The 27,675-nt window shown below is 37.4% G+C and overlaps 1 protein-coding gene and 1 pseudogene across 7 annotated transcripts in view; one reads left to right on the forward strand and one right to left on the reverse strand.

Moving 5' to 3' along the window:
• Nucleotides 1-27,675, forward strand: part of PCCA (propionyl-CoA carboxylase subunit alpha) — a 417,069-nt gene that overhangs the window by 257,289 nt on the left and 132,105 nt on the right. For 6 of the 7 annotated variants that reach the window (XM_043582425.1, XM_043582407.1, XM_043582436.1 and 3 more), the window contains one exon: nt 15,170-15,272. In XM_043582425.1, the coding sequence (XP_043438360.1) occupies nt 15,170-15,272 (103 nt within the window). Of the gene's footprint in view, nt 1-15,169; nt 15,273-23,809; nt 24,010-27,675 lie in introns of those variants that run through there. The other variant, XM_043582466.1, reaches the window with a different exon arrangement.
• Nucleotides 858-2,641, reverse strand: LOC122484473 (annotated as a pseudogene).

Consider the following 27,675-nt stretch of genomic DNA (forward strand, 5'->3'; position numbering starts at 1 on the left):
ACTCATTCTATGAGAGCAATATTACCATCATACTAAAATCAGATAAAGATGTTATGAGTAAAGGAAACCGGAGATGAAAATCCCTCATAAATGTTAATGCAATAATCCTCCACAAAATACTACCAAATGGAACCCAGAAATATATAACATAATTATTCTGTAACCAAGTGAGATTTGTTTTAGGAATACATAATTGGCTTAATATCCAAAAATTGGTCAATGTGATAAACCCTATTAATAAAGGACAGAAATCACAGTATTATCTCAATAAATGCAGAAAAAAAAACATTTGATAAAATCCAGCAGCCTTTTGTGGTAAAAACCACAATAGAATAGAAGGGAATTTCCTCAGACTGATGAAGGCCATTTCTTAAAAACCTACAGCTAACATTGTATTTAATAGTGTATGACTGAATGTTTTTCTCCTAAGATAGGAATAAGACAAGGATATTTGTTAATTTTGTTGAGCATTGTACTGGAGTTCCTAGTACGCCACTTTGCCAAGAAAAATAAAAAGTGTCAAGTTGGGGAAGAATTAAAACTATATTTCCAAATGATATGATCTTATATGTAGGAAGTCTTAAGGAATTTACAAAATAAAATTGTGTTTTGTTTTTTTTTCATTTAAGACAGGGAATACTTTATTCACACCCATCAGAAATGGACAGCTTGGGTCTGTAACAAAGCATTGTGTTTTATTTTTTATTTTTTTTATTTTTTTTATTTTTAAAAAAAAATTAGCATTTATTTATTATTGAGAGACAGAGAGACCTAGAGTGTGAGCAGGGGAGGGGTAGAGAGAGGGGGAGACACAGAATCTGAAGCGGGCTTCAGGCTCTGAGCTGTCAGCACAGAGCCCGACGCACGGCTTGAACTCAGGATCTATGAGATCATGACCTGAGCTGAAGTCAGTTGCCCAACCAACTGAGCCACCCAGGCGGCCCCAAAGCATTGTGTTTTAAAGCGTAGGTCCGTAATTGTATATGAGACCATACACTGGTACATACATACTAACTGATTAGAGCACAGCTTTTCAGTGTGCAAAATAGAATAAGCTTTCCTGTAAGAGCAGAACCTTTGTGAGATTTTTAACATTAGTATTCTTCACCCTCTCCTTCAACAGAATCCATTCCAACCTCCTCATAATCCTTTTCAAAGGCAGCCATGTCCTCACGGGCCTCAGAAAACTGTCCTCCATACTCTCACTCACATATCAGTGAACAAAGGCATGCTTGTCATACATTAGGTCAAATTTGTGGTTCAGGTGAGCTCAGGCCTCACCAGTGGCTGTGGTGTTACTCAGCATGCACACAGCTCACTGTTCTTTGGTGGGTCTTCACCATGTACTGCAGTGGGAGGATGGTAATTAATGCCAGCTTTAAGGCACTGGGGCACAAGTCAACAAACTAGATGGTATGCTTGGTCTTGATGGTGGCAGTAGCAGTATTGACATCTTTGGGAATGGTACGATAGGCAGCAAGCCTTGTATTTACCATGGCGAGAGTCACATTTCATCCTTTGGTTGGCTTGCTCAAAGCATTCGTTGGTGACCTCTGCTACAGAAAGCTGTTCACGGTAGGCTTTCTCAGCAGAGATGACGGGTGTATGTAGCCAGAGGGAATTGGATACAGGGATAGGGCACCAGATTGGTTTGGAATTCTGCCAGATCAACATTCAGGGCTCCATCAAATCTGAGGGAAGCAATGATGGAGGGCACAATTTCACCTATCACCCTATTTAGGTTAGTGTAGGTTGTAGACTCAATATCAAGGTTTCTGTGACCTTCATAGATGCCCTCATTGTCTACCATGAAGGCACAATTAGAGTGCTCCAGAGTGGTGTGGGTAGTGAGGATGGAGTTGTAGGGCTCAACTACAATTGTGGAAACCTGAGGTGGTGGGTAAATGAAGAACTCCAACTTAGACTTTTTGCCTTAACTGACAGACTTTCCAGTGAACCTGGAACCAGTTTCTTCTCCAAAGCTATGGACAACCAAGAAGCCCTGAAGACCTGGGCACTGGTCAGCCAGTTTCTGAATTCAGTCCAAGACAATGTCAGTGATCTATTTGCCAATGGCCTGGTGGCTTCAGGCGTAGCATCTTCCTTGCCTTTGATGAGCTGCTCAGGGTGGAACAGCTGGTGGTAGGTGCCAGTGTGAACTTCATCAATGACTCTGGGTTCCAGGTCTGCAAACACTGCCCTGGGCACATGCTTGCCAGCACCCACCTCACCATCTCATTCAAGAACTTGTCGGGGTGCCTGGGTGGCTCAGTCGGTTAAGCGTCCGACTTCAGCTCAGGTCACAATCTCACAGTCCGTGAGTTCGAGCCCCGTGTTGGGCTCTGGGCTGATGGCTCAGAGCCTGGAGCCTGCTTCCCATTCTGTGTCTCCCTCTCTCTCTGCCTCTTCCCCGTTCATGCTCTGTCTCTCTCTGTCTCAAAAGTAAATAAACGTTAAAAAAAAAAAAAGTTAAAAAAAAAAAAAAGAACTTGTTGAAGGAGTCATCTCTTTCCCCAGTGGTTTTGTCAGTTGGCATCTAGCCATTGGGTTGAATGCTGTGTTCCAGGCAGTAGGACTCCCAGCAGGCATTGCTGATCTGGACACCAGCTTGGCCAACATGGATGGAGATGCATTCACACATGGTTGCTGCTTTGTGGCTGCTGAACAGATGGCGGTGAGGAAGAGGAGAGGTTACTTTTACGGCATGACTGTTAAGTGGTTGATGTAAGAGAACTTCAGGAATTCATAAAATCGATTAGAACTAATGACTTTTGCAAGGTTGCAAGGTATAAGAATGATATACAAACACCAAATTTATTTTGATACAGTACCAGCATACAAACTGAAAAAGCAATTAACAAACCAATTTTATTTATGAAAGCACCAAAAAGAATGCAATACTTAAGCTTAAAATTTTCTACATAGATGTGCAAGACTTGTGTGGCAAAACAATTGTTGATAAATTAAAGACAACTTAATTGGATAAACTTCCCCTATTCATGGATCAGAAAACCTAATACTGAGATAGCAGTACTCACCAACACGTTATACAGATTTTGTGCCATCTGTCTCTCAATCCCAGCTGTATTTTTTGCAAAAAAAAAAAAAAAATTACAAAATTTGTATGAAAGTGCAAGGGACACAGCATAGCCAAAACAGTCTTGAAAAAGAACAAACTGGGGACTTACACTTCCTAATTACAAAACTTGCTACAAAGCTACAGTAATCAAGACAGGGTTGTACTGGCATAAGGATAGATATGTTGATCAATGGAATAGAATTGAGGGTCCAAAAATAAATCATTACACTATGATCAGTTGATTTCAAAAGTATATGAAGGCAATTTAGAGTATTTAAGTATAATTTTTTCAACAAATGCTGCTGGAGCAACTCTACTGGCTATCTTCATGCAAAAGATGGAAGCTAGTTCCCCCCTTACACCATACACAAAAATGAACTTAAAAAAAAAATCACAGTCTTAAAAGTAAGAGCTTTGGTTCACTTTTGGTTAGGGGATGATTTCTTAGGTAAGATGCCAAAGGCACAAGAAACAAAAGAAAAAAACTTAAGTGCTTTAAAGGCAACATCAAGAAAATGAAAACACAACCTACGGAATATGAGAAAACACTTGCAAAACATAGGTATGTTGCTAGGAAACTTTTTTTTAATGTTTATTTTTGAGAGAGAGAGAAAATGTGAGTAGGGAAGGGGCAGAGGGAAAGTGAGAGAGAGATAAAATCCCAAGAGACTCTACACTGAAAGTGCAGAGCCTGATGTGGTCTTGAACTCATGAACCCTGAGATCGTTACCTGAGCCGAAATCAAGAGTTGGACACTTAACCAGCTGAGCCACCCAGGTGCCCTGCTAGGAGACTTTTCTCAGAATATGTAAATAATGCTTATATAACTCAATAATAGAAAGATAGCCCAATTTAAAAATGGGCAAAGGACATGAATATAAATTTTTCCAAAGAAGATATACAAATTACCAACAAGCCCATGAAAAGAGGCCCAGCACCGTTAGTCATTAGGGAAATGCAAATCAAAACCAAAATGGGATACCATTTTATATCCACTAGAGTGGCTGTAATAAAAACGACAGACAATATCAAAGTGTTGGTGAGGATGTGGAGAAGTTGAAAGTCTCATACATTCTTGGTAGGAATTTGAGTAAAATGGTGCAAACCTGGAAATAATTTGGCTGTTTCTCACAATGTATGACATTACCGCATGACCTAGCCATTCTACTTCCAGGGTTATACCCAAGGGAAATGAAATCATACGTTCACAGAAGTGTTGTATATAAATGTTCATACATTTTCCATAGTAAATGAGCAGTAGAAACAACCCTAATGTTTCCAAAATGATGAATGGATAAATAATATTAAATGGGATGTATTTATAGAATGGAATATTATTCAGTGATAAAAAAAAATAAATGAAGTATTGGCACTTCCTACACCATGGATGAAATTTGAAAACACTATGCTAAATGAAACAAGGCAGTCATAATAGGCCACGAATTCTTTGTTTCCATTTTTATGAAATGTCTAGAATGAGCAAAGCTATTGAAATAGAAGGGACTTCAGTAGTGGTGTAGGGGGAGGTGAGTATGGAGTGACTGCTAATGGGCCCAGATTTTCCTTTTTGGGGTTATAAAAATGTTTCAAAATTGTCTGTGGTAATGGGTACACAACCCTGAATATACTAAGCATCATTGAATTGTGCAGTTCAGGTGGGTTAAATTTATGGTGTGTGAACTTTATGTCAATAAAACTGCTTACGATTTTTGAAACTTACGTATTTTATATTTAAGAATTTATTTTCCTGTTGGCATAATAGAAGTTTAAAATTTAGGAATTAGCTGAGATGATGTATCTTCTCACATGATGGAATCTTCTTTAAGATTATTCTCATGATTATAAAATGTTTATGTGACTGCTCTCAATTTAGTTCCATGAATAAACGTGTACAGAAGTCAAGTGTTCCTGGGCTACTACTTGGCTGGTAGAAGTGGTATATATATGTGATCCAGTATTCTCCTATTTTTATTTCCTCCTCTGCCTTTGAATGCAAGTGAAAGAAGGTTAAATCAACATAGAGAATTTCTACTTTTTGTAATGGTTATTTAGCTTATTTCCAATTAACCTTCCTCCAAATAACAATGGCAAGCTCTGGAGAAGATATACAACTATTATTAGAAGGCTCTGGATGACAACTAAAACCAGTCAGAATTTTAATGGATTTTGAGTGTTTGTCGAAGGAAAACACACTGGATGAGATCCACCTTTGTATGGCATTTCCCCTGAAGGTGGTCACCGTTGCATGTGCGCATCAGGACATGGTAGAACTCAGGAGTTAGCCCCAATCTTATTGACTTGAGGTCTTGGAGAATGATGCTTAGAATTGTAAGAACTGCTGAAGATTGGGCAGGGATCTCATGGCAAAAAGAGAGCAACAGTGAAGATTTCTATCTCTGAATTTAGCTTCACTCAAATAGATGATTGATTCCTGATATGTGCATGCATGAAGACTTTGCAAATCCCAGTGTATGAATCCCTCTGGAATGCTGAATGAACTGAGTTGAAGTTGTGTTGCTGCCTTTCAAACAGATGATAATGATTGGAATTTGAGCCTCATCAAATTTGAGGGGCTTGTAAACACTTCGAATTTTCCATTAAAACCCCAGAAGGATCATGTCTTAGGAGAAACACTGTTTCTGGAATAAGTGATTTGGAGTTTTAATTCAGTAAAAGCAAAACCAGAAAGACATCCTAGCACAACACAAAGGTGAGTCTTGATGACTTCACAGTGATCAGTCAGTAATTTAACTGCCTGTTGAAATAAAAATCAGAATTTTTCAGGGGAAGATAACAGGAAAACTACAGTCTCTGCAACATATCCACAATCTGATGTACAAAAAACGATTCACTTGGCACACAATTCAAGAATTAAGTTGACCCATGGTCAAGAGAAAAAAGTTAGTAGAAGCCAACTATGATACTATAAGATATTGGGTTATGTATAAGACTTTAGCACAGTTATTAAAATTATTTTCAAATATTAAAGATCAAAATGAAGTAATTAATAGGGAATATAAACATAGATCTGGAAACTAGGAAAGTACCAAGTAGAAATTCTAGATCGTAAAATGTATTGTCCCTGCAATGGAAAACTTACTGGATAGGCTGAAAAGCATATTGGTTAGTGCTGGCAGAAGGCAGAATGGGTAAACTTAGAAGAATAGAGACTATACACTCTGAAGAGAAAAGGTATTTCACAACATTGAAGAGACCCTCATTGACCTAGGTTCATAAGATCAGGAAGTCTAACTTACATGTATTTGGAGCTACAAAAGGAAATAGAAGACAGAAAATGGGGTAAAATATATCTGAAAATACGGAGTTTGTCTTCTTTAGATTGGGAAGAGGAAAGAATTCTGTGTGTGTCTTTTATTCAACTTTATACTAGTGATCCTACCCAGTAAGATAAGAAGTCATGGAGATCAGAAAGGGAGAAGTAAATCATTTCTATTCACCAAGGATACAATAGTTTGCATGGAAAACATTAAGGAATCTATAACACAATTACTGAAATAAATTTAGCAGAGTTGCAGGATAAAAAGTCAATCATATAAATTGTTTCAGTGAACTAACAACGAGAAAATAAAAATTAACAGTTTTGTTTAACAGCATAAAAATGTAGGCAAATAATTTAACAAAATAAATTCAAGACTGTCAGTTGTCAGAGTAGGTAAGGCATGAAAAACTAATAAAGCCTAAGGATTGGAAAGGAAGCTTTCCAGGACACCTTAATAGGTTACTTAAGAAAACTCTAAGGAATCTGTGATACAACTAATAAAACTAAGAAATAGGTATAATTTTCACAAAGGAGGTTCAAGACTGCCACACTTTGCTGAGAGAAATTCACAATATAAAATAAATTAGAGCTATTGTAGATAGGAGGATAAAATGTTAAGGTGTCTGCTGTCCCTCCATTAATGAAGAGATTCAGTGCAAGCCCAAACGTAACCCCATTAGGGGGGCTGCTTTAGGGAGGAAGGAGAAGAAATTGACCTGTTTTGAAATTTTTGTGAAAATGCAAAGGGATCTAGAACAGCTAATACCATCTTAACCGATGGACAAAGCTGCAGAACTTGGTATGCAAGTCTTCTTGAAACAACTAGGTGAAACTCCTTCTCTCTCCCATCACACAAGAAAATTAAGGATGAATCATAGGTCCACCTGTAAAACCTCTAAAGCAAAACATGAATATTTCTTCTGGGCCTTGCTGTAGTCAGAACACTTCTTAGCAAGGACATAAAAGCACTGAGCATAAAAGGGAAAATGCGTATGTTTTTATTCATATTAAAAATTTTCATTAAACAACAAAGAGATATTATATGTTTGTTAGAATAACTAAAATCCCAAACACTGACAATACCAAATTGTGGAACAACAGGAACTTTCATTCATTGCTAATGGGAATGCAAAATGGTGCAGCCACTTTGAAAGACAGTTTAGCAGGTATTTTTCCAAAATGAAACATCCTTTTACCATGTGATCCAGTATTTGTACTCCTTGGTATTTATTCAAATGAATTGAAAATGTTTCTACCCTACAAACTGAATGTCAATGTTTATAGCAGCTTCACTCGTATTGCCAAAACTTAGAAGTAACCAAGATGTCCTTCAGTAGGTGAATGGATAAGTAAACTGTGGTACATCCAGACAATGGACTGTTATTCAGCAATAAAAAGGTATTCGCTGTCATCAAGCCACACAAAGACATGGAGAAACTTTAAATGCATAATGCTGAGTGAAAGAAGCCGATCTGAAAAGGTTACATTCTGTATGATTATAGCTACACAGCATTCTGGAAAAGGCAAAATGGTAGAGATAATAAAGATTAGTGGTTGCCAGTGATTCAGGGGGATGGAGGGAAAGTTAAATAGGTAGAGCACAGAGCAATTTTAAGGTGAAATTATTCTATATGAAACCTTAATAGTGGAGACCTGTCATTATACGTTTGTTCAGACCCGTAGAATGTATAGCCCAAAGAGTGAATCCTACTGTAAACTATGGACTTTAGCTAATACCAATTTATCAACCTTGGCTCATCAATTTTAACAAATGTACCACAGCAATGCAGAATGGTAATAACTGTAGCCAGGGTAGGGTGAGTGAGGGTATTTGTAGGAACTCTACTTCCTGCTCAATTTTTCTGGAAACCTAAAGCTGCTCTGAAAAATTAAGTCTGTTAATTTTTTAAAAACTGCTGAAGGTAAGACATTTTTAAGAGAATTTATAAGCCTCAGGGGTGGTGCAGAATATTCACAAGACCTAAATCTGATAGAGGCTTTCTAAAAAATAACTCCCACAAATCAGTAAGACCAACATCTTAATTAAAAAGATGGACAAAATTTTGAAACAAGTGGCCAATAAGCACTAATATTGAGGTGCCCAACATTATTTGTCATAAGGGGAATGCATGTTAACCTGTAATGAGAAGTTTCTAAGCCACTGGCCTGACTAGAAGTAGAAACACATCACCAAATGGTGACAAGGCTATGGAGCAAGTGCCATTGCTGGGGGGAGTATAGATATGTTTTAATACCTTGTAAGACAGTTTTGACAGTTTTTATAAAATTAAACATGGTTGCCCTCACATTTCCACTCTCAGAGTTTTTACCCACAAGAAATCAAAACTTCTGTCTTCAAAAAAGGCTCACACAAAGAGTGTTTATAGCAGGTTTGTTCATAAGAGCCCCAAACTGGAAATAGCCCAAATGCCCATCAGCAGAAGGATGAACTAATTTTGGTATGCTGGTACCATAGAGTACTGCTCTGCAATAAATAATGAACTGTTAACGTGAATGAGCCTCAAAACATTGCATTGGGCAAGGAAGAAAAGAAAACTACATGCAAGAGTGCATGTTTTTGGAGTCTGTTTATGTGAAGCTTTAATCTATAGTTGAACTACTGGGGAAAGGGACAGATTTATTGGAATGATAAATGATGGAACTTACAGTTTTGAATTTCACTGTATATAAATCATAAATTAATGTATTTTTTTAAAAATAGGGTTGGGACACTGGGGTGGCCCAGTTGGTTGACCTTCCTACTCTTGATTTTGGCTCAGGTCACAATGCCAGGGTCGTGGGATCGAGCCCCGTGTTGGGCTCCGTGGTGAGCATGGAGCCTGCTTGAGATTCTCTCTCTCTCTTTCTCTCTCTCTCTCTCTCTCTCTCTCTCTCAAATAAATAAAATGGGGTTGCAATAATAGAGGAGAGTTTCAGATATTTCACCATATTCTGAAAATGATGAGAATAACACTTATTTTAGCATTCATGTGCCAAGCACGAATCTGAGTGTGTTACACCTTTTACCTTCTTTAATCAACTTGTGGGGAAAATGTTCTTACTGTCTTGGGCTTGCTGACCAGGAAATTGAGACACAAGGAGGAAAAGTAACTTGGAAGGCCACATGGCTTTTGGGGTTGGTGGTCAGTCCATGACCAGGGCTTGCAGAGGCTAAACTCCATTGCCTTTCCTGACTGTTCATGCCCAGCATTTAAATTGAGAACCTGAAGCCTTTGATTGGTAGCACAAGAAATAGGGTTTGCATAATATTAAAATCTGTAAGATTATAAGTAACATTAGTATTCGGTTTCCTGATTCAGGTGTCATTTGTGTTATTTGTAATGCTAATGACTCGAAACTTGAGGGTGTTCTGTAACCCTTTCTGGGCACTGTTTTGTGATACACAGCCTCATCTATTTGAATGTACACATTTTAAATTGCATATAAGCAGGATTCTATTCCTCTACTGTGACAATTTCTAGCTTTGAAGAGCTTCTCTGAAAATGCTGCTTTTATCTTTCTTCTGCAGTGATGAACTTTAATGTTGGAGTGTTGTAAGTTCTCACATAATAAGGCTTAGATTTTTGTTTGCTTTGGCAGTAGACTTCTGTTTAAAATTCCTTTAATCTGTTCATTCCATGCTTATATTCATTTTGATAGCTGATGGCTCTGTGAAGAATTTTATATGAATTTATTGCACTAATAAAACTTGTATTTGTAATTCTTTTTCCATCCCAACTTGCTAAGAGTGAGTTTTTCAGCAAATTGCTGAATTTTTGTCTTCTTTAGATTTTTTTTCCCTGGAGGAAATAAGAAACAATTCATATGCTAGATCTAAAGTTTCATTAAAATTGCTTATGCCCTGTCTCAGGCATTTTAAGTGGGCCATCTGTCTAAACATCTCTCTCTTTTTTTTTCTGATCATTTCCTCGACTTATTCATGAACCATGGGAGGGCTCCTTTGTAGTCGCCACATGTAGCTGGTTCCGTCTACCCCCACTGAATACATCTATGTGCTCGCATAACATATCTTTTCACCGTGCTGGAAATTCTCTGAACTTGGTTCAGATGAATGGCCCACTTTTCTGAAGGCCTTTTTCTTCCTGCAAAGATTTGTATGCAGAAGCTGACCTCTGTGGCTATGGAATGCAGCGTATTATTCTTGATCATTTTACAGACCACCCACTGTGAAAGTTATGATCAAGGATTGCTTAATGATTCTTTGACCACTAACATTGTTTTAACTCAGTGTTTCACTCTTAAATAGGTAATGGCACAATTGAAAACCAGCTTTTCTGAGTGTCTCATAATATGGTTTTGAGATGTTTATAATCCTTGATAACTAAAGATGCTGTGAGTTATGTTTACATAAAATCTGCCTTAAAACATGAAATGTGGTGGTATTTGGTTACCCAAATTTGGGTATTTGGGTTAGTATTATTTACACATTTTTGAGTAAAATATTCCAATAAGTTAAATGCATTAATTAGCATTAACATTTGTGATAATCAGCTGACCGTTTTTACTATAAAATACAGAAACATTCAGTTTTATTGAGCATATTCATTCTGGTTGGCTGATGATAATCAAAGTGGACAGGTCTGGGTAAGACCTATTATTTGATTTGCTTTGTGAGTCTCTGTTTATGTGAATTCCCTTTTCCTGGGTATTGGGGGTTTTGTTTGTTTTTTGAAGTAGTAGTTTAAATGATAACAGCTTTTCAAGTAACTAACAAGCTGCACAGATGAAATTTTTGATCAGATGTCAGCCTCTTTTACTAGGCACATAGTTCAGTAAAGAAGCTGTTTTCTGTGTAACATTACTAAACTGAGTCAAGTGAAACTCTAGGACTTTTTCTCTCCCTTTCCAGAGAGTTGTTCATAAAAATATTTGAGACTATTGTGGATTTGATGGATAAAGGAACTCCTTTCTAAAATTTAAAATATAACTGTAAAATGTAACTGCCACCATTATAAACACGTTTGTGCTGGTGGAATTGATATCAGTGTTTCAAAGTAATTATTAACATAGCCTCAATGATTTTGCAGAAATAGAACACATATACTTTTATACTTCCAGGCTGGTGCATGTTACTTTCTTTATTTGTAGTTTATTACAGTTTATTTCTACTGCCCAGTTTATGGATCTTTACACTGGGCATGTATGCCCAACCCCATCCATTTTATTTAAAAACAAAACAAAACTTTCAAACTTACATAAAGCCAGAAGGAATCTTAGCAGATTTTGTTTGCAGAAGAGTGAACTCATGAAGAGATTCCACGGTGTGACCATCTTGTATCTCAAGGGCTTGCTGTCACAGTGAAGCCTCTTTCCTACCTCCTAGTAACACATCACCTTAAAAGAAATTGTTAGGAAAGGGCACTTCAGGAGTTGTGTACTCGGAAGAAGCGACAGCTCCCCCGTCACCTGCCCAGCGCTGCACTAGCTGTATTTCACAGGTGTGGAAATTTTGGGGCCAAAGTACTGGAGTCCCTGGGACCTTGTTAGTAAGGGAATGGACTGAGATTAAACCCCAGCATTTTAACTCAAAGGAGCCTGTGCTCTTTCTACAAGGTCCCTCTTGGGGCAGGTTCTAACATATATGAAACAGATGTGGGTCAAAATAAAACAATGGAAAAATAAATAGTAGTTAGGTTCTGAAGGGTGGCAACCGTATCTCGCCACCATCTGTAGGTTTGCTTTCTGTGGGAAAATTCAGTCTGGGTTCCAACCGGATGTCAGCATTAACTTCCCAGCTCCTCTGGAAACAGAGGCTTGTTGCATAACTGAAAAGAGTCTCCACATTTAGTTGAAAGAATTACTCCTTCAGGCTACTAAATTGTGAAAAATATTAAGCCTATAATGTAGGTTAAGTGGCAGGGAGCTCACTGAAGTTGTTTGTACTATGGTCAGTACCTATATGGTTAGGGAACAGTTTATGAGAGAGATGATATTCTTCTTGAAAAACCTGTTGGTTTGTGGAGCAGAAGGAATCCAGGGTTTCCCTTAAAGGGATTTCAGTTATGGGGGTGGGTGGAAATGAATATATAGCCCTATGGTTGGGACTAATCAAATTAATAAAAGTTAACATTTACGTGTACTGTTTGATTTAGTTCTCAGTACATCATCACTGTGATGCAGATACTATTATATACCTAGATTGATTCAAAGGAGATTGAGACTTAATAGTTTGCTCAAGAATGAATTAATGAAAGCGCTGGGTTTTTTTTTAAATGTTTTTTAAAGTTTATTTTTGAAGGAGAGAGAGAGACTGAGCATTGAGCAGGGGAGGGGCAGAGAGAGGAGGAGACACAGAATCCAAAGCAGGTCCAGGCTCTGAGCTGTCAGCACAGAGCCCGAGGCGGGGTTTGAACCCACAAACCGTGAGATCATGACCTGAGCTGAAGTTGGATGCTCAACTGACTGAGCCACCTAGGCGCCCCAGAAAGGGCTGGGTTTTTAACCCACTTGTGCGAGTTACCTGAGCTTGGGTTTGTGACCACTGTGCTTATTTCTCCTGCTTGCTTTGGTTTGGTTTGGGAAGTAATTTAAGTTTTTGGCGCAACCAGATACGCAAGTCATGAATAATCAGAAATAAAACTGGATACAAAGAGAGGGACCTTATTTACAAGAAACTTGAATGGTAGGTAACTCAGTTAAGATTTCACCTGATATGAAGTAGAAAACCATGGAACAATCTTGAGCAGCAGAGGTACATAATTGTCAAGGGTAGTAAAGACTTAAGAAAGTTAGGTCGCCAGTAATATAGCTGGGAGGTTATTTCTGTCATCACAAAACCCGAGAGGTTGGGGTGTTAGCCCCTTTGAAGGTAAACAGAGTGAAGTCTGGTGAGGTCCTTTATATAATGCAAAAAGAGCCAGGTAGTAAGCCAAGAGCTCAGGGGCCATGCTTTTTCTGGAGCATACTCTGTCCCTTGGGTGACGTGGCCTTTCCTATACGGTGCTCGGCACATAGTAGGTGCTCCTCAGATTCCTTCCTACTGCCCCCATCATCCCTTTCTCCCCAAACTCTGCTGGGACCTGGGAAACAAAAATAAGGAATGATCTCGATCTTTATTTTTATAATTTTTTAAATGTTTGAGAGAGAGAAAGAGCACGCAAGAGCATGAGTGGGGGAGGGGCAGAGAGTGGGAGACCCAGAATCTGAAGCAGGCTCCAGGCTCTTGAGTTGTTAGCACAAAGCCTGACTGAACCACGAGATCATGACCTGAGCTGAAGTTGGATGCTTAACTGACTGAGCCACCCAGGTGCCCCAGGAATGATCTTTATCTTTTAGGAGCTTACAGGCCAATGAAGGAGACAAACTTAGATGCCTGTGGAATAGAGTGACAAAATAGAGGGGGGTGGGGTGTTGGCATACTGGAGTACTCTGCCCTGTGACACTTGTCTTCTCCCCCTCCTCCTCCCCCTTCCTCCTCCCCCTCCTCCCCCTCGTCTTCTTCCTCCTCTTCTTCCTCTTCCTCCTCCTCCTCTTCCTCCTCTTCCTCTTCCTCTTCTTCCTCCTCCTCCTCTTCTTCCTCCTCCTGTTCTTCCTCCCCCTCCTCCTTCTCCTCCTCTGTGTCCTGTATGCTCCCCTGTTGTTCTTTCAAGCTCTCATGTGTGAAGCTCTGTCCTCTGAAACAGCCCTATTTAAGTTGCCGAGAGAATCGTCCATGTCTGCCATGTTCATTAGTAATGATTTGTTGATACATTTTAAAACGATAATTTTCACTTCTAGAGTATTTAAGACATTTCTTCTTTTTCAGAAAATAAATAGTGGGCCAAATACAAATGTTCTCCTAAGTTATCCATCATCCTCCATTAGACCTTGTGTCTAGAGATGATTTGATTATAATCATAGTTTTTGTGCCTGAATTTGTTTTTGTTGAATACACAAAGAATCCTTTTGAAATTCATGGGAGGGGGTGTGACCTTGAAACATAACCTGCAACATTTTTTCGGAACTATAACTTAAGACAAGAGTCTGGATAGTATCTGTGTAGTTGCTTTGTAAAATATTCCTTTATGTCCATAAATAATGAAAACATGCAATATTTAAATTAGGCTAATTCACAAATGATTAAAATCTTGTTACTTTAAAAAATTGTGGGAAATATTTGTATTCTAAAAATGTTTTTGTCTCTGGTTGCTTTACCCAGTTTTTCTGGACCATGTAATATGGATCATAGGCAAGAAGAGACCTGTGTATTAAGATTGTATTCTTACCCAAACAAACAAAATACCAAAAAGGAATGAAGGGATATACAAGGGAACTTTTGGAGGTGATGGATATGTTTATTACCTTAATTATGGTGATGGAAACACAAGTGAATAACTATGTTCAAATTCACTAAATTGTGTGTTAATTATATGCAGTTCTTATGCATACCACTCATAACTCAATAAACCCAGAAAAATAAAAGATTCACGTTGTAAATTTTTGAAAACAGTCTGGAACAGTAGCAAAATACTGAGAAGATATTAATATTGCATAAAGTTAATCTTTGAAAGTCATAGTTAAGCAACTCAAATTCATAGAATGGATAATGGTATTTGAATGGATGGCACTAGGACATTTATCCCAGAATGATTACTGTTGTCCTTGGAATGTCTATGTGGTTTTTGTATGTTTGTTTTTAACTGCTCTAGTTTAAATCTGAAAGCTTTTTTCCAGGGACAGAGCCTTTTAAAATAATGTTCTGAAATATAATCTGTGGCAATTTTACCCTGCACACTTAACGCCAAAGGAAAATCAGTTTACTAAGAGAATAATGTAAAATTACTAACTCCTTTTCTTTTTTTCTGCTTCAGAGTGCCTATTATTCAACCACAAGTGGCTAACTGGCAGCTCTCAGTAAAATTGCTTGATGAAGTTCATACTGTCGTAGCATCAAACAGTGGGCCAACATTCTCTGTGAGTTTTATTTTTTTATTTTTATTTTTTTTTGGCAGTCTTGAAAATTGATCTGTGCCTGTTTCAAACAATTTTTAACGTATTCAGCGACTCTCATCTTTTGAGTCTGTAACACAGCAATGTGCTTGTTTCACCTTCTTTAGGAAGCTGAATGTAAATGGGAGGTTTTGTTCTCTCATGTTAATTAGGAAATACATTCCTAGATTTAGCCACATTCTACACCCACTTCCTGACACCTGATTCATTTTCCTTTTGTTATTGAGAAGTAAAACTTTTGTTTTTGTCCCAGAGAAGAGCATCTTTAAGTATAATTCCAAACATATGATAGCTGTGGTAGGTAATCACTCTTTTAAAACAAGTCATCTGAAGCCTATATAACATTTTCTTGAGACTTCATGTTGTGTGAGACATTCTTGAGGCTAAATTTACCTTGTGGTGACATTCCTTTTGTTTTGAAGGAATTTAAAACTTGAACTTAAACCCCTTGGATAATATCCATGATAGAACTGCTTTAGTTCAATTCGGGTCTGTACTAAGCAGTGTTACGTTAACATTTAGTGTTTACACTGTGTTATGAATGATATGTTTAAATTATATGATTTGAGAGTGAGTGCCAGAAAAATATCATGATATTGTGAAATGTTTTTCCTGTTTTACTTTCAGCCTGAACACACAGAAGCTTCTAGGTAGTTAGTGCAATGAATATTTTATTAATCTACATTTCTCTTCTCATGGCTAAGTTGCAATGAAATGTCATTTTGTTGTTTGGAAAACATGACTTTTTTATCAAAAGATTTAAACAGGATATAAAAATAAAAATAATATGATTTCATGAAAAGAACTGGTGAAGCTGAGGTATAGGGTGGTAGTTTTTTCGCTTTTATGTGTATTTTTTTTTAAGTAAACTCTGCCCCCAAGGTGAGGCTCGAATTCGTGACCCTGAGATCAAGAGTCACATGCTCTACCAACTGAGCCAGCCAGGCACCTCCTCCTGGTGGCAGTTTCCTGATCCCAGCTAGAAAGTACCATCAGAGTTAGGAGAAGTCACTTATTCAACATATCTGTACTACATTCGTACCTTGTGCTAGGTAAGTGCTAGGCTGTTAAGACTGGAGAAGCTTACATTCTTATGTGGTAGTCAGAGTCACACGTAAATGAGATTCATTCATGAGTGAAGGGTCATCTCCTTGGTTGTCTTTAAGTGTTGGGATTCATTCTGTGTGCTAAAATTGCTGAGGCATTTGTTCCTGAAAGGTATTTCACTCCACTCTGTTAACGTGAAAACTGCAGTGGAGTTAAACAATTGTCTTATGATGTATTTTTTTGTGATGTACTTACATGATTCCTTATGTTCCTCCTTTCTATATGATCATTTAAAAACGTAGCTCTATAAGTGGAGACTTAAGTGTATATCAGGTTGAGTAGCAAATTATATGTATTGAATAGTAAAGAGTATTAATATTATAACATTTTCCTCAGGGAAGGTTAACTTTACAAAAATGTAGACTTAGCATAATCTTTAGTTCTGTACTGAGTCACCACTGAAGTGTTACTGTTCATCTGATACTCCAATACACTGTTTTTCTAAGCAGTGCCTTGCCTTAATAAGAAAACTGCTCAGATTACGTCTTAGAGCTGTTATTTCTTGGTGCTTGTTTCAGATTCCATGTTGAAAAACTAGAGACCATCAGCTCAAATGGTGTCTTTGAATTTTTCCAGTAGAATTACCTCTTGTTTTACTTTTTAGCTCATAAGAAAAGCAGGGCTGTTTAAAAAAAAAACACATCAAAATTATTGCATTAAAAATTTACCTGGAAAATATCCACCTTGATGCATAGTATCAATAGCTACTTACCCCTATTTATGGGCTTTACAGTATCAAACCTAATGAAAAGCAGGTAATCCTGATAGTGTCTTTTTTTTCCTAAGTATATTTGGATTGAGTTTCATTTGACATCAGTGTTATTGAAGAGAGTCAAGATGAATAGCACAAAGTAAAGACCCATTGATATGAAGTCTCAGATTTTAGGGTCTCGTGGGGAGAGCTGTGACTATTGGTTTCCTAGATCATCCACTGCCACATCAAGAAAAAGTAACTGGCCTCAAGGTGACACTCTAGGGTCATGATCCCAAGAGTGGTACAAGCAAAGTCATATGCCTGAAGTAATGCTTCAGATACCCCACATTTTCAAAATTATTTTAATCTAAAAAATTTAAATTAAAAGATGTTTCAAATAAGGAAAATATTGCAAATGCACAAATGTTCTATGCAGATCTCTTACTGAAAAAGAAACAATTCATAGTTACAGCTAAATCCCTTCTTTATGGTATCTCATTCCACCCTTTCCCTCTCCAGAGGTGACAGCTATCCTGAAGATGCTATGTGTCCTCCTTGTGCATATTGTTCTATATTTAGTATGTAAGCATGGACTATAATAATAGTAAAAAAGAAGGCTGTGAAAATATAAGCACTTGATACCATTTATGTAACAGTTTGAAATATACAAAGCAAAAACAATTCCATTTGCAACACTATCAAAAAGAGTAAGATGCTTAGGAATAAACTTAACCATGGAGGAGAAGGACTTGTACACTAGATACTACAAAATGTTGCTGGAAGAAATTAAAGAAAACACAAATATATGCAAAGCCATCTTGGGTTCATAGATCGGAAGACTTAATGTTGTTATAAGGTCAATATTACCCATGATTTGGCTTCAGTATTACCCATGTTCAGCAGATTCAAAACAATCCCTATCAAAATACCAACCGATTTTTTGCAGAGATAGAAAAGTCAGTCCTAAAATTCATATGGACTCTTAAGGGAGGGACCCCAAATAGCCAAAACAATTTTCAAAAAGAAGGACAAAGTTGGAAAGCTCAAACTTCCTGATTTTAATACTTATTACAAAACTGTGGTCAAAATGGTGTGGTACTCGCATAAGACAGACACATAGACCAAAAGAAGAAATTCTGGTACGTGCCACAGCATGGAGGAACCTGAGGGAATTGAGCTCAGTGAAATAAGCCAGACACAAAAGGACAAATACTGTATGATTCCAAATCATACAGTATGTAGAGTAGTTAAATTCATAGAAAATAGAATGGTGGTGCCAGAGCTGGGAGAGTGGGAAACAGAGGGTTATTATTTAAAGGGCATAGAGTTTTAGTTTTACAAGATGAAAATAATTTTGAAGATGGCCATTGGCAATGCATATACAAAACTCTGCATGTCTTTAATACCACTGAACTGTACGCTTCAAAATGGGTAAGATAGTAAATTATATGATTTGTAAAAATTTTTTAAGTGCAAAAATCAATACAGATTAGTATTTTTTGATAAAAAATTTAAAAGTAGTGAGGATGAAACTTTTGGGAAACAAAGGAAGCATGGTTGGGGGAAAAGTTAAGAAGCAGTAGGTGGGGGCACATGGGTGGCTCAGTCCATTGAGCATACGACTCTTAAATTTTGGTTCAGGTCATGATCTCACGGTATGTGATTTCGAGCCCCCTGTCAGGCTCTCTGTGGGCAGCAGCATGGAGCCTGCTTGGGATTTTCTGTCTCTCTTTCTCTGTCTCTCTCTTTCTCTCCCTCTCTCGACGCCCCTCACCTGTTTGTGTGCTTGCTCTCTCAAAATAAATAAATAAACTTAAAAAAAAGAAGTAGTAGATAGGGTGACATATTTTATGTTTTAGATTTTTGATTTTGAATATAAGGGTCAGAATGAATAGCAAAACTGAGTATAAAATCTGCTAACACCAAATTGAAATATTGTTTAGCATATTAAGATGAGAAACTTAAAAATATCAAAAACAAACTAATGTTTACTTACATTTAATTCATGATTATATTCTGTATTCCCAAGATGTTTTCCATTCTCTTTTATTCTGTGTAATGTGATACTGGTCAAAATAGTTCATGATAGTGCGTTTGTTATCTTAAAGATGATGGCCTAACTTCATACTGAAAACAGTTCACTTGGAAGAAAAATGTCAGAGTACTCTTGATGTGAAGAAAATTAGCTCAAGAATTCAGCCTTCCTAAAGATGAAAAAGTGTGCACTGTACATGCACTTAAAATTTTTTTGCCTAGGGGCACCTGGGTGGCGCAGTCGGTTAAGCGTCTGACTTCAGCCAGGTCACGATCTCGCGGTCCGTGGGTTCGAGCCCCGCGTCAGGCTCTGGGCTGATGGCTCAGAGCCTGGAGCCTGTTTCCAATTCTGTGTCTCCCTCTCTCTCTGCCCCTCCCTCGTTCATGCTCTGTCTCTCTCTGTCCCAAAAATAAATAAAAAACGTTGAAAAAAAATTAAAAAAAAAAAAATTTTTTTTTGCCTAATATTTCTGTTAACTACTAGTAAGTAGAAATAATAAACAGAAGACAGTATATGATCCTAGATATTGATTTAGATATCCTTTGTGTTACAGTGAGCCATCAATAGAAATTTTTATAAAGATCCTGTAAACTACTTAAGAATATCCAGAATCCTCAAACTCATGAATTTTGGCACAGCAATGTAATTTTTGTGCTAATAGTTGAAGAGAAAAATCTCAATGATGAAAAGAAACATTTAGTACAGTTAAGAAAAATGAAAATTGTTTTTATCTTTTTTAAAACTCTTTTCAGCTCATTTTCCTAAATGAGATTTTTTTTTTTTTTGCTTCTTATGGAAAGGTCAAAACTTTCCTTTTTGATAGCCATAAAATTGTGCTGCAGTTTTATCTTTTTTTATTATTATTTTTTTTAATATAAAATTTATTGTCAAATTGGTTTCCATACAACACCCAGTGCTCATCCCAACAGGTGCCCTCCTCAATGCCCATCACCCACTTTCCCCTCTCCCCCAACCCCCATCAACCCTCAGTTTATTCTCAGTTTTTAAGAGTCTCTTATGGTTTGGCTCCCTTCCTCTCTAACTTTTTTTTTTTTTCCTTCCTTCCCCTCCCCCATGGGTTCCTGTTTAGTTTCTCAGGATCCACCTAAGAGTGAACACATGTGGTATCTGTCTTTCTCTGTATGGCTTATTTCACTTAGCATCACACTCTCCAGTTCCATCCACGTTGCTACAAAAGGCCGTATTTCATTCTTTCTCATTGCTAAGTAGTATTCCATTGTATATATAAACCACAACTTCTTTATCCATTCATTAGTTGATGGACATTTAGGCTCTTTCCATAATTTGGCTATTGTTGAAAGTACTGCTATATAAACGTTGGGGTACAAGTGCCCCTATGCATCAGCATTCCTGTATCCCTTGGGTAGATTCCTAGCAGTGATATTGCTGGGTCATAGGGTAGATCTATTTTTAATTTTTTGAGGAACCTCCACACTGTTTTCCAGAGCGGCTGCACCAGTTTGCATTCCCACCAACAGTGCAAGAAGGTTCCCGTTTCTCCACATCCTCTCCAGCATCTATAGTCTCCTGATTTGTTCATTTTAGCCACTCTGACTGGCATGAGGTGATATCTCAGTGTGGTTTTGATTTGTATTTCCCTGATGAGGAGCGACGTTGAGCATCTTTTCATGTGCCTGCCTGTTGGCCATCTGGGGGTCTTCTTTAGAGAAGTGTCTATTCATGTCTTCTGCCCATTTCTTCACTGGATTATTTGTTTTTTGGGTGTGGAGTTTGGTGAGTTCTTTATAGATTTTGGATACTAGCCCTTTGTCCAATATGTCATTTGCAAATATCCTTTCCCATTCCATCGGTTGCCTTTTAGTTTTGTTGATTGTTTCCTTTGCAGTGCAGAAGCTTTTTATCTTGATGAAGTCTGAATAGTTCATTTTTGCTTTTAATTCCCTTGCCTTGGAGATGTGTCGAGTAAGAAATTGCTGAGGCTGAGGTCAGAGAGGTTTTTGTTTGTTTGTTTGTTTGTTTTGCTTTCTCCTCTAGGGTTTTGATGGCTTCCTGTCTCACATTCAGGTCCTTTATCCATTTTGAGTTTATTTTCGTGAGTGGTGTAAGAAAGTGGTCTAGTTTCATTCTTCTGCATGTTGCTGTCCAGTTCTCCCAGCACCATTTGTTAGAGAGACTTTTTTCCATTGGATATTCTTTCTTGCTTTGTCAAAGATTAGTTGGCCATACATTTGTGGGTCCAATTCTGGAATCTCTGTTCTATTCCATTGGTCTATATGTCTGTTTTTGTGCCAATACCATGCTGTCTTGATGATTACAGCTTTGTAGTGGAGGCTAAAGTCTGGAATTGTGATGCCTCCTGTTTTGGTTTTCGTCTTCAATATTACTTTGGCTATTCGGGGTCTTTTGTGGTTCCATACAAATTTTAGGATTGCTTGTTCTAGCTTTAGAGGAATGCTGGTGCAATTTTGATTGGGATTGCATTGAATGTGTAGATTGCTTTGGGTAGTACTGACATTTTAACAATATTTATTCTTCCAATCCATGAGCATGGAATGTTTTCCCATTTCTTTGTATCTTCTTCAATTTCCTTCATAAGCTTTCTATAGGTTTCAGCATACAGATCTTATACATCTTTGGTTAGGTTGATTCCTAGGTATTTTATGCTTCTTGGTGCAATTGTGAAAGGGATCAGTTTCTTTGTCTTTCTGTTGCTTCATTATTAGTGTATAAGAATGCAACTGATTTCTGTACATTAATTTTGTATCCTGAGACTTTGCTGAATTCACGTATCAGTTCTAGTAGACTTTTGGTGGAGTCTGTAGGGTTTTCCATGTATAATATCATGTCATCTGCAAAAAGTGAAAGCTTGACTTCATCTTTGCCAATTTTGATGCCTTTGATTTCCTTTTGTTGTCTGATTGCTGATGCTAGAACTTCCAACACTATGTTAAACAACAGCAGTGAGAATGGACATCCCTGTCGTGTTCCTGATTGTGCTGCAGTTTTAAATTACAATCAGATTCCTTTCATTCTGCCAATTTCAAGTAAGTTGTATATTGATACAATTTATATTAAAAGTTAAATGGCAGAGATCCACTTCTGAAACAGCAGTTTTGTGCAACAAAGCAACTATTACTGGTGAAAGTTATAAAAATCTCTATTGTAGATGACATATTGTTGTATGTAGAAAATTCTGAAAAATCCATTAAGGAATTATTACAAAATAAGTTTAGCAAGGGTACAGGGTACAAAAGAGATATATAAAAGTCAATTGCATTTTTACTTATTTGCAATGAACAATCCAAAAACAAAATTATGAAAAAGTTACCATTAAGAGCATCAAAAGAATAAAAGAACAAAAGAGGTATAAATTTATACTGTGAAAACTAAAAACTATTAAAAAAGATATTAATAGAAATCCAAATAAATAGCATCTCATATTCCTGAATTGAAAGACTTAATGTTGTTCAGATGGTAATATTTCCTAAATTGGTTTACACATTCAATGCAGTTCTTTCCAGAATCCAAAAAAAAATTTTCTCCAGAAATTGACAAGCTGATACTAAAATTTATATGGAAACTTAAGGGACCCAGAATAGTAAAAGCAATCTTGAAAAAAAGAACAAAGTTGGAGAACTCAGTTTCCCTTTTCAAGACTTAACAACAGAATTGTCTCATAAAATATAGTACTTGCATAAAGATAAACATATAGATCAATAGAAAAGAATTGAGAATCCAGAACTAAATCCCTGATTTTTGACAAAGGTGCCAAAGTAATTCAGTGAAGGAAAGAATAATCTTGTCAACAAATGGTACTGGACCAAGTCGGTATCTACGTGTAAAAGAATAAAGTTGAATCCCTATCTCATATTGAGTTAATTATACCAAAATTAACCTAAAGTGGATAAAAGATCTAAATGTAAAAGATGAAACAATAAAACTCTTAGAAGAAAACATAAGGGTACAGCTACATGACCTTGCTTGTGGCAGCAGTTGCTTAGATAGGACAAAAGCACAAGCAACAAAAGAAAAAATAAATTGGTCTTTGTCAAAATTAAAAACTGTGTTCAAAAGATACGGAACAAGAAACTGAAAAGACAGAACACAGAAGGGAAAACATATTTGCAAATAATATATTCAGTAAAACACTTGTATTTAAAATACGTAAATACATACAACTCAAAGGTAAATTAAATAGGAATATATAATATCCATTTACCCTTTCTATAAAATAATTTGATAACATTCATCAAAGACCTTTAAAAAATGTTCATATTCTTTGGTTCACTGATACCTCTTCTCAAACCCCACCCAATGAGGGGCGCCTGGGTGGCTCAGTCGGTTGGGTTTCTGACTTCGGCTCAGGTCATGATCTTGCAGTTCCTGAGTTTGGGCCCTGTGTCGGGCTGTGTGCTGACAGCTCAGAGCTTGAAGCCTGCTTTGGATTCTGTGTCTCCCTCTCTCTCTCTGACTCTCCCTGGCTCATACTCTGTCTGTCTCTCTCTCAAAAGTAAATAAACATTAAAAAAAACCCTACCCAATGAAAAATTGCAAATATGAACATGAAAAAAAGATGAATTAATGGTGGCTTGCCTTGGAGATATCCATGTAAACAATCTCTACATATGGTAATAAAAGGTCAGCAGGCTTGGAAGTAATTAAAATACATAAATGTCTTAACAGAAGTGTCTTCAACCACTTAAATCCTGAGAAAGACAGAAGAAAGAGCACTCAACTGGCTGGGGGAAAGGAAGTATCTAGGTGGAAGTGAAGTCATCTTGGCCAAGATGACTAATGAGTAACAGATTAGAATGTGATGACATATGTCATGACTTACCTCCAAATCTGGTAAAATAGGTAAGGAAAAGCACTGGCACGTGGTAGCAAGGTAAGTTTTTTGAAACATCAGAGACATTTTCTATAGATAACCTTGATTTCTTATTATGGAAGTGTATGCTTCCTTAATTTTTCTATTATTTGTTTTCCACAAACAGTAGAGTGAGGAAGGGGTGTCCCTGTCTTGTTCTAGTTGCACTGTTGTTTTCTGGTACCTATTTTAGCCTATTTAAAGGTATTTCCATGAAGCAGTTGATTACTTTGATCTACGATTATCGAAGGTGTACCCTGTCCCAGGCACTGTGGTAGGCACTACATATAATTTATCTCTAAATGAGATAGTAGGAAACCGGAACGCAGTTGTTACTAGCCCATGCACTAGTACCTCTCTATATCTCTTTTTTAAAAATTTTTTTTTTCAACGTTTATTTATTTTTGGGACAGAGAGAGACAGAGCATGAACGGGGGATGGGCAGAGAGAGAGGGAGACACAGAATCGGAAACAGGCTCCAGGCTCTGAGCCATCAGCCCAGAGCCCGACGCGGGGCTCGAACTCACGGACTGCGAGATCGTGACCTGGCTGAAGTCGGACGCTTAACCGACTGCGCCACCCAGGCGCCCCTATATCTCTTTTTATAGAGTAGTTTGGCTAGACAAAATTCTGAGATATAGTAGCACAGTCAAGGAAAATTACAAAGAATAATGCACTTATTTCTAAACAGAATATTTTTGTCACATGATAAAGGGATTTTTTTTTTTTTGTGATAGGCAGAAAGTTATGGCTGCAGTCATACTATTTAAGGGATCATGTAAGGTATCCCAAAGTGTACACAATATTATATACACAATGTACCCAGTGTTGAAAAATACACAATCAGGAATACTGGTTAAGAGTAGCTGTTAGAGGGGTGCCCGGGTGGCTCAGTTGGTTGGGTATCCGACTTGAAATTTCGGCTCGGGTCATGGTCTCATAGTTCAGTTCGTGAGTTCAAGCCCCAACTTGGGCTCCACGCTGACAGTGCAGAGCCTGCTTGGGTTTCCCTTTCTCTCTCTCTCTCTCTCTCTCTCTCTGCCCCTCCCTTGCACTCTCTCTCTCAAATAAATAAGCTTAAAAAAAAAAGAGTAGCTGTTAGAAAGCATTTTTAGTATCTTATTGCCTCTTGTAGAGGTTACCGTATTTTTCAAATGGGTATTAAAATTCAATATATTGTTTTAGCAGTGATCTTACAGTTTTATCCAAGTAAGTAATAATCTTTGAGAGCAATACATGATTTGAGATAAATAAGATTTTTGCATCTAAAAGAGCTTTCATTTCATTTTCTTAGTAATGTTTGTTTTGGTTGATATAAAATTGTCTCATCTTTAGATGCCTGTGGGAGGGAAATGTTTTGTAGTATTCATATCATTGAAATTACCACCCTATATTTTTCTTCTCGAACAGAGAAAATGGTAATGAACATAAGAATAAAAAATAATAATTACATATGGATGCATAATAAATAACTACATACGCATCATCTGAAGGTTTCCTTCTCTAACATAGCTAACCCTTTCCCATTTGTTCTACCATTATAGATTTTGTTCTAGACTTCATTTGTAGGAAAACATTCCACCAGAGTTACTTTGAAAATGTATGTGTGTGTGTGTGTGTGTGTGTGTGTGTGTGTGTTTTAGTTTATTTATTTTGAGAGAGAGAACACAAGGAGGGGAGGGACAGAGAGAAGGAGAGACAGTCCCAAGCAGGCTTTGTGCCATCAGCGCAGAACCCAGTACAGGGCTCGAACCCGTGAATCATGAGATCGTGACCTGAGCCAAGATCAGGAGTCAGATACTTAACTGATTGAGCCACCCAGGCACCCCTGAAAATGTGGTTTCAAGTAGAACTAGTTAAGTATTTTTAAGTAATATTTTCATAAAGATTAAGAATTAAATGAAGTTAGCATTTGCCAATAAAGAATTTTGTGCACAAAATCATATTTTCTTTATGTTTTCAGTAAGAATTTATTCTTGCATTTTACATCACAGTCTCTGTTCCTTTTATCCCATTTGTAGGGAGTAATGCTAAATCATGTAGTTACTGGAATTTTTATAGGGACATGGTAAGAATCATGGTTCTTTTAAGGAAATAATTTTCCAGTGCCCTTCCTAGAATAAAATGCAATATTATTCTATCTGTCCTTTTGTCACTATGGTCAAGTTTTAGAGTAGACTCTTATTTTTGAACATGAAAAAGACATCAGCAAACAAGGTGAGTTTACTTTTACATTTATGCCTACTGTAGGCTTTTTATTAAAGAGTTAGCTATAGCTTAAGGGCATGGTAGGCAGACAGAAAACCGAAAGAACATTTTTGTAGTAACTTATTTTATTTTTTATTTTGCTTTATTTTATTTAGTTTTTTATAGTAACATTTTATTTTTTATTTTTTAATTTTTTTTAACGTTTATTTATTTTTGAGACAGAGAGAGACAGCATGAACGAGGGAGGGTCAGAAAGAGGGAGACACAGAATCTGAAACAGGCTCCAGGCTCTGAGCTGTCAGCACAGAGCCCGACGCGGGGCTCGAACTCACAGTCTGTGAGATCATGACCTGAGCCGAAGTCGGCCACCCAACCAACTGAGCCACCCAGGCGCCCCTGTAGTAACATTTTAAAATGAATACCATAGTACTCTTAAGCGCTTGTAATGAAGGACTTTATTATTATTTTTAAAATTTTAATGTTCACTTATTTTTGAGAGAGAGAGACAGAACACGACTAGGGAAAGAACAGAGAGAGAGAGGGAGACACAGAATCTGAAACAGGCTCCAGGCTCTGAACTGGCAGCACAGAGCCCGATGTGGGCCTCAAACTCTGGAAAGGTGATATTGTGACCTGAGCCGAAGTTGGACATTGAACTGACTAAGGCGCCTGGGTGGCTCAGTCATGATCTCACGGTTTGTGGGTTCAAGGCTCCTGTTGGGCTCTGTGCTGACACCTGAGAGCCTGGAGCCTGCTTGGATTCTGTGTCTCCCTCTCTGTCTGCCCCTCCCTTGCTTGCACTGGGTCTCTGTCTTTCAAAGAATAAACATCAAACAAAATTTTTTTAATTAAAAAAAGAAAATTGACATATGGTATGTGATAAATGCCAAAAAGTTGAGGTTTTTGAATTTATGCAGTATTTTTTTAACGTTTATTTATTTTTGAGAGAGATACAGAGTATGGGGGGGCAGAGGCAGAGAGGGGGTGATCCAGAATCCAAAGCAGGTTCCAGGCTATCAGCATAGAGCCTGACGTGGGGCTCGAACTCACAGTGAGATCATGACCTGAACCGAAGTCAGATGCTTAACTGACTGAGCCACCCAGGCACCCCAAGAAATTATGCACTATTTTATATTTAAAACTTAAAAATCTTTTTTTTTTTTGTCAGCAATTAATTCAATGTTATGATCATATAAGCTACTTTTTTTGTTAGGTGATTTTTTCACTTAGGCTTCCCAACCCCCCCCCCCCCACTTTTAAAAAGAATGCTAGACAAAGTAGCAAAAATGTTACCCTATTTGAAGAAATGAATTTTTTTTCCAGAAAACATAATATTGTGCAAACATGAAATTCTTTCACTGTGGCAACAACATTTGTTTTCTTGATAAAGTTATTTTTCCATTTGAGAAAAATTGCTAGGAAAATAGGTTTGTGCTTAAAAATTTTAAATATTTTGGCAAAAATCATAAAACCA

This window comes from Prionailurus bengalensis, chromosome A1 (assembly GCF_016509475.1).
Source record: "Prionailurus bengalensis isolate Pbe53 chromosome A1, Fcat_Pben_1.1_paternal_pri, whole genome shotgun sequence".
NCBI classification, from domain to species: Eukaryota; Metazoa; Chordata; class Mammalia; order Carnivora; family Felidae; genus Prionailurus; species Prionailurus bengalensis.